Source organism: Poromitra crassiceps (assembly GCF_964638095.1).
Source record: "Poromitra crassiceps genome assembly, chromosome: 1".
Taxonomy (NCBI): Eukaryota; Metazoa; Chordata; class Actinopteri; order Beryciformes; family Melamphaidae; genus Poromitra; species Poromitra crassiceps.
Genome location: NC_139623.1, coordinates 101,384,333 through 101,396,874, shown reverse-complemented (window position 1 = coordinate 101,396,874; position 12,542 = coordinate 101,384,333). Strand labels below are relative to the sequence as shown.

Sequence of the window (12,542 nt, the reverse complement as noted above, 5' to 3'; positions counted from 1 at the left end):
TGACGCCGAGTGTGAACTGCTGTGTGTGTGTGCTGATTAGCGGTGAGCTAAGGCATGGCGGGCGTCAGACTCCAGTGTTAATTCGTGTTGCGCGCGTGGCGGTGACTCGTCTCGGCCCTCCGGTAATGAGCCGCGGCTCGGCTCGCGGTGTTTCCTGCCCGTCTCTGCGACGTGCTGGGACCGGGTAATTGGTCACAGAGGGGACAGTAAATCTGTGCGAGGATGTGGGAGAGAGAGATAGACTGGGGGAGAGAGGGCGAAAGAGAGACAGAGACAGTGTGTGTGTGTGTGTGTGTGTGTGTGTGTGTGTGTGTGGGGGGGGGGGGGGTAGGAGGTAGGTGATAGAGGACGGGGGTTGGGTGGTGGATGTCTTTTCATCTCCACAGCTTTTTCTCTATAAACCTCCAACTGTTTACAAGGACTGATGCCTATTTGCACACACACGCGCGCGCGCGCGCGCACACACACACACACACACACACACACACACACACACACACACACACACACAGTGAATCCACCACCTCCACTGCTACCACCCACACGTATATACAGTAAATGACCTCAGCACGCTACTGTCTGTGAGTATGGATTCTTAATCAGACATCGGCAGTATTGTGTCTGTCAAACCCAGCCAAGGTTACTTAACCTTCCAGTCTTCCATTTTAGCTCCTTCCTCCATATCAAACTTCAGCACATCTATTAAAAAGAAGGAGAAGAAGGAGAAGAGCGTGGGGAGAAAAATGAAGCTTGCCATGCTTGGCTGAAGCCAGGAGATGAAGGGAGAGGAGGGTTCACACTGCTGAAGCAAAATGAGCTGAGCTGAACTGAGCTGAGCTGAGCTGAGCTGAGCTGAGCTGAGCTGAGCTGGGCGGGGCTGTTTTTAAACGTATACACCATCGGCTACTGGAAGGGGACAGCGTGAACCAGAGCAAATCATTCCTATATCATGAGAGCGGAAGTGAAATAGGGTTTGGAAGAGATTACGGTATAAAAAGACTTTTTTCCCCTTTCCATTTGGTACGGTGCTGCACTTCATATGTTGGAAAGTGGTGTCATGGTGAGAGGGCAGGTGAGAGGGCAGGTGAGAGGGCAGGTGAGAGGGCAGGTGAGTGGGCAGGTGAGAGGGCAGGTGAGTGGGCAGGTGATGTGGGCAGGTGAGAGGGCAGGTGAGAGGCAGGTGAGAGGGCAGGTGAGTGGGCAGGTGAGTGGGCAGGTGAGTGGGCAGGTGAGAGGGCAGGTGAGTGGGCAGGTGAGAGGGCAGGTGAGGGCAGGTGAGTGGGCAGGTGAGTGGGCAGGTGAGAGGGCAGGTGAGTGGGCAGGTGAGAGGGCAGGTGAGAGGGCAGGTGAGAGGGCAGGTGAGTGGGCAGGTGAGTGGGCAGGTGAGTGGGCAGGTGAGAGGGCAGGTGAGTGGGCAGGTGAGAGGGCAGGTGAGGGCAGGTGAGAGGGCAGGTGAGAGGGCAGGTGAGTGGGCAGGTGAGAGGGCAGGTGAGAGGGCAGGTGAGTGGGCAGGTGAGAGGGCAGGTGAGAGGGCAGGTGAGAGGGCAGGTGAGTGGGCAGGTGAGTGGGCAGGTGAGAGGGCAGGTGAGTGGGCAGGTGAGAGGGCAGGTGAGGGCAGGTGAGAGGGCAGGTGAGAGGGCAGGTGAGTGGGCAGGTGAGAGGGCAGGTGAGAGGGCAGGTGAGTGGGCAGGTGAGAGGGCAGGTGAGAGGGCAGGTGAGAGGGCAGGTGAGTGGGCAGGTGAGTGGGCAGGTGAGAGGGCAGGTGAGAGCGCAGGTGAGAGGGCAGGTGAGAGGGCAGGTGAGAGGGCAGGTGAGAGGGCAGGTGAGTGGGCAGGTGAGAGGGCAGGTGAGAGGGCAGGTGAGTGGGCAGGTGAGTGGGCAGGTGAGAGGGCAGGTGAGAGCGCAGGGGAGAGGGCAGGTGAGAGGGCAGGTGAGAGGGCAGGTGAGAGGGCAGGTGAGAGGGCAGGTGAGAGGGCAGGTGAGAGGGCAGGTGAGAGGGCAGGTGAGAGGGCAGGTGAGAGGGCAGGTGAGAGGGCAGGTGAGAGGGCAGGTGAGAGGGCAGGTGAGAGGGCAGGTGAGAGGGCAGGTGAGAGCGCAGGTGAGAGGGCAGGTGAGAGGGCAGGTGAGAGGGCAGGTGAGAGGGCAGGTGAGAGGGCAGGTGAGAGGGCAGGTGAGAGGGCAGGTGAGAGCGCAGGTGAGAGGGCAGGTGAGAGGGCAGGTGAGTGGGCAGGTGAGAGGGCAGGTGAGAGGGCAGGGGCCAGTTGCCATTGGGGATCAAGCTGTTTCAATTGACTATTCAATACGGGATCATAAAAATGAACAACACACTTTTTGAATCAGATATAATTTCTGTGGAGAGTGACCGATGCGTGAAAGAGGAAATGCCATGCAATGCAGGCTGCCTGTCAGCAGCTGGGTTTCAAACCCATAACATTTCAAGTGAGAGGTCCCCCAGCTTGAAGCCTTCTCACCTGGAGGGTCCAGAGGCCTGGCGGCTGCTCCCCCCAGCAGTGCACGCTCATCAGGGTCCAGCTCTTCAAGCCGGCGCTGGAGGCGTCGTTGGGCCGCGGCTCCAGCAGCAGAGACATGGTGCCGGCTGGAGACTCCAGGCTTATGGAGAGGTCACCGCGACACACGGCACTGATGCTCACCCTCACCTGGGGGGGGACACGTGAAGAGACAGGATGCTGTGAGAGAGGGATGGAGGGATATGGAGAGAAAGAAAGCAAGGGGGAGGAAGAGAGGGGGTAGAAATAGAGGGTCAAAGAACAAGGGAAAGCAATGCGTAAACATGTTGTCCCACACCAATGATGCAGTCCCCCTCTAGGCCAATCGGTAACAAATACGTATGTCACCTTGTGGTTGTTTATTGTGTGGGACAGGAATACCTGAAGAGGAGCCAATAGGTCCTACTCAGTGCACCGAATCTTTTGAAGTGTACTGGACTGACTGTTGTTCAAATCTTTACATTTGTCATGCATTTATCGTGCCCCTCCTTGGGCCAATCAGCATCAGTTTTGAAAATGTCGGGTGTCCGGTGAGATGCATCGTTCTGTCCTGTTTTGACAAAATCAAATCAATGATGTATGAATTATGGAATGTGACACATGGACAAACAGACAATTTAGCATAGCATTGTTTTTAGTGGGGCACAATTTAGGATGGCATTTTCAAAACTACATTGATTGCCAATCAATGGAGTGCTGAGACGCATCATTTCCCCATGTTTTGTCCAAATCTGATCGGTGTTGTCGGAGATATTGCATGTGACAGACGGATGGACGAACCAATGGGTGGCCAGAGAATGATCCATAGTCCCTCCAAAATGGAAGATGGAAAAGTAGGAAAAGGGGGATATGAGCTAAATGATTTAAATAAGCACATGTAGTTGCCCTCGAACCCCCCATCCCCTCCAGTAAACACCCTCCCTGTCCCTGTTCATCTCAAGCAGCACATCTGCTGTGACAATGGCACATCGCAGAGAGTCGCCAAGCTGCAAAAAGACTGACAGCCTGCGCCTGTTTACGGCGCGTTACCACGGCAACACATCCATCAATCACACCTCGCAGCGATGGCCTGACCCACGCTTTCTGCCAGGGAGGAGAGCCGCAAAGATGAAGCCTTTTCAATTTACATGCTGACACAGTCCCGCTCTCTCTCTCTGCTCGCTGTTTCACAAGTACACACACACACGTGCACATACACACATGTATGTGTATGCATGCATACACGCGTTAGTACATCTGCATGTAGGTGCATGAACGCAGACACGCCATTTTCTGCAAATGACACGGCCGACACAGACATCACCGTTACATCCTTCTGTATGGCTGCTGTTCCACTGGCTGATGTTTGTGTGAAATGTTCAGGCTTCGTTGAGAGAAGTATGAAATGAAGAAATGAAGAAAGTTCAGAAGCTATGGACGGGTGGACAGCATGGCTTGATGTTATTTAAGATGAGTCTTAAATGCCATATTTCCTTCATTTGCCCATTGTTAACAGTCACAGGAAAAATTGGCGAGAAAGAATGGTTGGAATAAAGCAGGTTGTGAGTCAGATTGAGACACTCAAACAGCATATCTTGTGATTGCAGCATGGCGTACCAGTGAGTATATCATCTCATCATAGATTTTTGAACAATTCATTGTTATGGCATCTCATGTCCGTCTGACCTGAACGTGCTCCAGAATGTTGATCTCGCCAGCCCTCCCATGGCAGCCCTCTGATTGGATGCTCACACTGACCACTCCTTCTGAAGGAAGGATCCTAGCCAATCAAACACCAGATCATGTCTGTCAGTGAACACCCAACACCCTCTCTCTCACATGCTTGCACTCTCTCAGACACATTCTCACGCAAACGCACACAAAGCAGTGGCAGCAGTTTAAGATAAGATGAAACTGTATTGATCCCTGTCTGGAAATTGTTTTGTTGAAGCAGTAAAAGTAATAGGATACAGCAAGGAAAAAAGGGGAAATAGGCGCAAAAATACAATGTAAAACAAGCAATAAAAAGCAATAAAAGCTATAAAAATAGAACATAAAACATAGGCAGCAAATCGTTAAAAAACACACACACACACACACACACACACACACACACACACACACACCCCAAAATAAAAAACAAAACAAAGCTTGTCTACCTGGCGGGATGAAGTATGACTTCCTGTGTGCATGTCCTGTGTGGAGCCACGGCCTGGAAGCCTACAGCCTGCTGCACCATCAGCCCTGCATCCAGCACTCCAAAGCCATACCTGAAACAAGCAGGAAACATACAGAACATATCAACATGTGTGTGCACAGTATGTGTGTGCTTATGACACACATACAGTACATGCGTGTGTGCTTCCACCACGTGCATCACGTGGGCGGCTGCATGTGCTGCAGGACCAGAGAAAGCCTTCATGAGCGAGACGTGAGGAGGCAACAAGTCATTTAGGAAGATGGTGTTGTCCTCTGACACAATCACTTCCTGCTCTGGCCGGGCCTGTTTGCACCACCCATAATTGTCTCCTCTTTGCCCTCTCCCTCTGCCATTCGGTGTTCTCTTTCTAGATTATCCTTCGCTCTCCTCCATCAACCTGAATTTCTTGCCTTTAAACTCTTAGGCGCTAACTCTCCTCCAATTCTTCAGTGATGGTGAAATCACAAAGCCTGGCTAGAAATCACAGTCCTCTGTGCGTCTGCTCACCTGGTAGCGCGCGTACCGCGAAGGCTCGGTCCTTCGCGCGGCCGACCCGGGTTTGAATCCAACCTGCGGTCCTTTGCTGCATGTCTCTCTCTCCCCCCACCTTTCCTGTCTGCCTACTGTCCTATCTAAAATAAAGGCGAAATGCCCCCCCCCCCCAAAAAAAATGACTCACAGTCATCCTAGTCTCTCCTTAATTCTTCCCCATCTCCATGCAGTTTCTCTCTTTCGATTCGCTGTTCCTCTCTTTCGATTCCCTCTCGTTAAAATCACAGCCCTCGGATCTAGTAGCTGCACCGTTGCTACGTTCCTCCTCGTCTCTCCCTGGAAATCCAGAGGGGGTGACAAAGAGCTAATTTCTGCCATTATTACCATACGCACCTTATGCCGTTAATCTGCAATAAGTGAAATTCATTATCCTGATGACGGGGTCTCTGGGAGCAGCGGAGAGAGAGAGAGAGAGAGAGAGAGAGAGAGAGAGAGAGAGAGAGAGAGAGAGAGAGAGACAGGAGAACGGAGAGGAGAGAACTGATCGATAACTCAATCTGCGGCCCTGCATGGGGCTGCGTCTCCTCTGTCTGAGACTGTCAGTGTGTCTGAGGAGGGAAGGCAGAAGCTCCAGCCCGCACCAGCCATCCTCATCCTAACAGCATGCAGCGCGATCAATGGACACAATCTAATCAGCCACTATCACCACCAATGACTTTTAGCATGCAGGGCCGAGCATAATAGCATTAGGCAGAGGGGTGTGTGCGGGGTTGTGCTGCTGAAGTTCAAGGTCACTCAGGAGGGCTGTGAGAGTTAGAGCAGAGCACCGTCGACAGAATGCAGAAGCCTAGAGTAGCAGTCGCTAAGTCATCAGCAAATGGGGATCTTAATATAGTATAATAGTAAAAAGAATAGTATAGTATAGTATAGTTTAGCATAGTTTAGTATAGTATTATAGTATAAAGAAGAGAACCATTTCAAAGGGGTGTATTCATGGGCATTAGTCAACTAAAACCCCACAGCCTACGCCGGTATCGGCTAAGGGGCGGCTGTGGCTCAGGAGGTAGAACGGGTTCTGCACTAATCAGAAGGTCGGTGGTTCGATCCCCGGCTCCTCCAGTCCCCATGTCGAAGTGTCCTTGGGCAAGATACTAAAGCCCTAATTGCTCCTGATGGTTGCGTCAGCACCCTGCGTGGTAGCTTGCTGCCGTCAGTGTATGAATGTATGTGTGAATGGGTGAATGTACTGTAGGCATGAGTTGTAAGGCGCTTTGAGGGGTCGGTAGACAAGAAAAGTGCTATATAAATGCAAGGCAAGGCAAGGCAAAGTTGATTTGTATAGACAAGTTTCCCCGCGCTGGCCTAGGGCGGCGCCATAGCAGCCTTATATATGTCCCCGACTTCCGGTTAAGTCCACATTGCGTCCACAGCAGCCTAAGTGATGTTGCCAATAAGCTACGACTTAAATAGAGACTTATTGCATCATATTTTTTCCGCCCCCTGTATGTTGAGTGTTGGTGAAAAAGAAAAATATAGCAGACGCTTTCTTTACTGTAGAGCGCCGTTTAAAAGCCGCACAACAAGCAGCATCAGTCCCGCCGGCCAGCACTGGACCCGCTGTGAGGAAACACACAGGAGGAAACCGAAATGTCTAAATGTCTTGCTAGGCCAGTCCTTTTTTTAATCGAGATCATGCAACAAGTAGCCTACTTCAGCCGAGGCCAGCAAGACGGCAGGAAAGAAACAGAAGTGTGCCTGCTGCCGTCAAAAGCAAAAGAGACCCGATGTAGTTTGTCAATTTAGCGGAGGTAAAAAGCCTTTTTACCTACGTCGGCCGAATCAATCAATCAATCAATGGCTCGCGCTTGTTGCCCGACGCTCGTATGATGAGGAGATTAATCAAAATGCTTACCACAAATAAAGCCACATGGGAGCCGAGATCGAGTGCAGGAGAGCTGCCGCAGATGCCAGGTGTGGAATGGGAGAGATTAAGGTGCGTAGCCTATTGCTGGAGATTCAAGTTGTGCGCTGTCTGCACTGACACTGTCGCACTTATTACTTTTAGCTAATGCTACGTTGTTTTTTCATCAAGGCAATGTCCAGAAGATATGGGTTCATGAGTGTCTGCAAATGCAGATAGATAGGCTACAGTAGGAGCATGCATGGATGTTGTCTGTTTCAATAAAGAAAGCGTCCTTACCGAGAACGACGTGCCGACCAATTAAATATTCTTGCTGCGAAATCTGCCTCTTAATGACAACACTGGAATAATAGCCGTAATATTCATTGATTCACAACGGGAGATAGCCTGACTGTGGGTAATTTGATGAAATACATAGCGTTACAACATACCCGACCTACTTTGTTGCTGTGGAGATATTGGTAAGCTTCGGAGCTTTTGAGATTGTTCATCGCGTTGCCGTCCACCGCCATTGATTCCTCAAAATACGCTATAATCCTGCCTGTAGTTACGGTACGTTCGGCCATTTACACATATTATCTTCCCATGTGTCCACTGTCAACGGGTGTGGGATAGACACTCTTTCGTTAGACAGGAGACTCGGAGAATGATCCCAAGTTTGCATTTTTTCGGCGGTCACTATGGCTACTACGCTAGTACGTTACGCTTCTCTGTATTCACAAAGACCGGAAGAGACAGACATATCGCGGCCGAGTCCGGAAGCAAACCGGAAGTGCCCAGGAAACTTGTCTATAGCACATTTAAAACAACTGCAGTTGACCCAAGTGCTTCACATGTAAGCAAATATCAAATAGGTACATTCAAGAAACAGTCAAACAGTCAACACAAAAATAAACACAATAAGATGACGTGGAAGTGACAGCTCAGCTGGAGTTGAAAGCCACAGAGTAAAGATGAGTCTTTAGTAGCGACTTAAAGGACTCTAAGGCTCAGCAGTTCATATGTGGACAGGTAAGCACTTCCACAGATTAGGGGCAGCCACGGCAAACACTCAGTCGCCTCTATTTTTCCGCCTCGATCTCGGCACATCTTAGGCCAAATCTGATTTGTGAACTTTAGTGACCTATTAATGACTTTATCCAGATTGGTTATATGAGTCTGGACGCTCCAAGTCTGATTTGTGTCACTTGTCCCAAACCACATATGGAGGTAGTTTCCAATCTGCTTTCGACTGATGTGACTTCAGTGCGGACGCGCAGATCCACCAAATCTGATTTGAACGTCACTCGCAACTCGTCATCAAATGCTTCTGCGCAGGAAAACCATGTCACCAACGTACGTATTTACATATTTACATCGTTACCATAGCAACCCATGCAGATAGGGGCCCCTATCATTGCATCAGCCTATAAACTGGGCTGAGCGCCCAGCGCAGCGCAGATCAGTGGGAGTGGACCAGCCCAATCGATATCTTGGTGTTGGCGCTACACGCAGCCTTTAAGCATTACAACCACGCCTTTTAAGCGTAGAATTATGCACTATCTGCTCATTGGGTAAGTGCAGTAAACGAATCACATGCTTCACTTTTCAGCTCCAATTCCACGGAGCGATCCAGTCCGGCTTCAGAAAAGCCGAGGGCTCTGATCTCCCCCCCTCCCTTTTATCCCCTCTTGTCTGTCTCCATATATAGGCTATTATTCCATATTATTCTCAAACCAATCTAACTGCAGTTTAAATACTGCAAGCATGTAAATACGCTACACTATAGCAAGAGCAAAGTGAAAAGACTGTTCTAAACACATCAGCTAGAAAAATATAGCCTATCCGTATGATGAGATTAATTAGATTGGTGAAAGTTTGTCCAGAATGATATCGTTTTGCTACCTTTTCTTCTCCCCTGCTGCACAGGTAGGATGATGCACATAAATATAGCCTACATTATGTAAAGTCATTGCATAAATGTGTTTTTATTGTAAAACTAAAATGTGAAGTAGAGCCAATTTATTGGAGCAGACATCACAGTAGGACATGACAGTAGAACCGCGTTACACTGTCACTCATCTAAATCATGTTAAATCTACAAGGGATATTTATAGCCCCAATATGACATATATGTTTCACATAGGGTGGTGTTTTCATTTCGATGTTTTATTTGGTCCAATATTGAAATGTTCTACAATTGCAGGTTGTGTTACCATTACACATTATTTAGATCTACCTTTATATCTATTTCGGCTCATTTGGTTGCTATTTATTAGCTAAATGGATTAGCCCAATGCATGCTGGGAGATTTCACATGCCAGGCAGTGAACTTACAACTTATTTTTTCTATCGGACGTGTGTTGTGTCTGTCTGAGCGAGGGAGTCAGAGAGAGAGTCGTATTGTGCCTGTCAGTCTGAGGAGAGAGAGGGAGTGACACAGAGAAGGGTGACAGAGGAGAGGCAGAGGAGCACTCCGCGCAACTGGCACACTGAATAGGCCTGGGTTTCAAAAGCGCAAAGCGATAAATTAACGCCAGGTAGGAAGATATCATTAGGCCGGTATTTAAGGCCGAAACGCCCATTCTCGCCCATTCTGGGACGGCGCCACGCCCAGTTCGCCTAAAGCGCATTTGGGGGCCTAAAGCCATGTTGATATCTTCCCGAGGCAGGGGCAAGGCACATTTTTTTGCGTGTAAGGCCAGTTTTTGCCGCTGAAGGCCTGTGGGAGAATAGGGCCCAGGCTGTTTAGGTCTAGACACACAGATCCGACTTGAGAATCAGATTTGTGGCAGTGCGGACACACTCCCAAATCAGATTTGGGAAACGAATCAAGATAATGATGATTAATGACTTCATCAGCAAATCAGATTTGCCTGTAATGTGAACATGGCCTAAGAGCAACTGGTTTGTCGACCTCAGTACTCTAGATGGAGTACGGATGTAATGCAGTCCATTTAGCAAAGTTCCTGCACCTACTATCATTTGCCTCTAAAACTTCCAAATCTGCTTACTGTCATATACACTAATATTGGGTGAAGCAACAACTGATGGAAAACAAGATCTTAGTAGGCTATTTAGTAATAAGATCTGGTGTGATAGATTATTAAAATCTAAATCACCAAATGCACACAGATTACAAGGAACATCCCTCCTGACAACTCCTCAATGCATTTATTGTTATTGTTATTTTATTTTATTTTATTATTCTTTTTACGATAATGTGTCTAAATATAGTTCTGGCAATTTCATAAGAACTACAAGATCAAATTTGTTCTCTCCGATGCTAAGAGAGACCTGATGACCACGGGCCGATTCATCAGCAACAACAAAACAAGAGCTGCCTACTGTCCCGCCATAATCACCATGATATATTAAACATACCCAGTTATGTTAATGAGGTCATTAATTAAGCTAATTAATGCATTCATTAGCAAATATTTCCATGGTGACATACCGGTACTTGTCTTAACATAACATGTGTATGGTATTAATATGAACTCCGTATCGGAAAGCATTAAGTAGTTATAGTAGTTTTATGAAAATCAGTTATTCCTCATTAATATGCAAATGCATGCAGCAAGGTGCTCTAAGATCTAATCAGATCATCTGCTCTGTAGGGAGAATAGGTATGAAGTGTCTATTATGTATTGTTCTTGAGTTATTGTGTTCACAGGGATGTCTCTACACAGAGAGACAGACATCACCATGACAACATAATGTCCCACATACCATATACCATGGTGGCAGCAGGACATAAAAAGACAGAAAAATCCGGGTGTGCAGCAGTTCTACTAAGAGACATCCTGCAGTTTTAATTGTACAGCCTAAAATAGAAAAGAGAGGCTTCCCATAAAACAAAAACTGCTGGTGCCCGGGTCTCCCCGCCCTGCTCCCTGTTAGTGATTAAATATACCCTCCCCACCCTACTGCCCTTAGCCAGAGCTCTGCACCTATTAAATCCTATAGCTCCTGCAGATCGATTGGGCCTGGCCCCGGCTCTGCGGCCATAAACCCACACAGACATATATCTGATAGAGAAAGCTGCGGGAAACAGGTTTACCCACGATAGAACATGATGAAAATGACAGATTTTATGTCCCCTGCCATGTCAATGAAACACCAGCGCTGTGCTGAGCCGCTTTTCAGGGAGACTCCCGTGCCCTTACAGCCATCTCATCTGATCCCAGGGAGAGTCCACACTGCCACGTTCAGCAGGAACTAGCGGGATGGGACAATAATATTGAAATTCAATATATTGCAATACAAAAATGTGACAATACGTACGGGGCAGCCGCAGAAACATGAGTTGTGATATTAGTTCTGCTGTAGTGATCACAAATTAGATGGCTTGCCTGTCATAGTTTCACAAGCTCTCCATCAAAGTTATATTATTTGTAGTTTGTAATGACAAAATGCAAATAATATTTACATTCTTCTAGTAAGTCAATGGCATTTCTAGATCCCCCCCCCCCGCTTTTATCCAAAGCACTTTACAATCAGTAGGTACATTCACCCATTCACACACACATTCATACACCAATGGCGGCAAGCTACCATGCAGGGTGCCGACACACCATTGGGAGCCATTTCTGGTTCAGTATCTTGCCCAAGGACACTTCGACATGCAGACTGGAGGAGCCGGGGATCGAACCGCCGACCTCTTTTATCCAAAGCTATTAATGGACAAGCCGCTCTACCTCCTGAGCTACAGCCGCCCCGGATTTGGAATCTTCCCCCCGAAGATCTGTGGCTCCGAAATAAACATAATCATACTTTGTTGTCATTGAATGTATGTGCAAAACAGTTTTCATAACAGTTTTGGTTGGTGATATTGCCTATATAGTTTACTCATCCAAATGTAAGGAAATTGTCATAGCATAAATTTGTCCATGTTCAAAATTAAAACATCTTTAAATGAGTTGAAAGCAGCATAATGCACTGCAATCCAAGCAATTAGTCAGAAAAACACGGCCATCCAATTTCAACTTGTTCTCTGTCCACCTCCTGCGTGGTTGGAGGGAGGTTGAGCCAAGCCAACTACAGAGTGACAGCCCATCTTCTGTCCACCCAGCACGACGCATGTTAAACCCCGACCCCCCGCCTCTGCACATATCGAGTCTGCGGCCCTCGCATTTTCTCCATCCACTCTCACTCCTCGACCTCCCCCACCCCCTCCCGCCTTTCTTTTGATCCATTAGGACGCAGGCCACTCCCCCCACCTCTCCATGGGGCCTCTTTGTAACTGTCGAGGAACCCTTTTCACTTTTTGTTCTGCAGGCCTTCCCAGGTCTTTTCTCTGTTGATATTCACACCATCTGCCAGCGGCAGGGGAAGGTGCATACAACCCTCTAATACAACCCCAACTAGCATGGAGACGTCGCCATCTCCAGGGTCGGGCTCTCTCCTTCTTTTTTGTGCATGGCGTTAAAAACACAGTGATCACAACGGCCATGCTGCAACC

General features: G+C 48.4%; 1 protein-coding gene across 1 annotated transcript in view; it reads right to left on the bottom strand.

Moving 5' to 3' along the window:
- The window catches only part of LOC310772366 (proprotein convertase subtilisin/kexin type 4-like), a gene marked incomplete at both ends in the record, with an annotated part of 388,877 nt that overhangs the window by 31,061 nt on the left and 345,274 nt on the right, over positions 1–12,542 (bottom strand). The window contains 3 exons of the mRNA XM_083632151.1: positions 2,472–2,657; positions 4,173–4,266; positions 4,646–4,756. Of these exons, the coding sequence (XP_083488277.1) occupies positions 2,472–2,657; positions 4,173–4,266; positions 4,646–4,756 (391 nt within the window). The remainder of the gene's footprint in view (positions 1–2,471; positions 2,658–4,172; positions 4,267–4,645; positions 4,757–12,542) is intronic.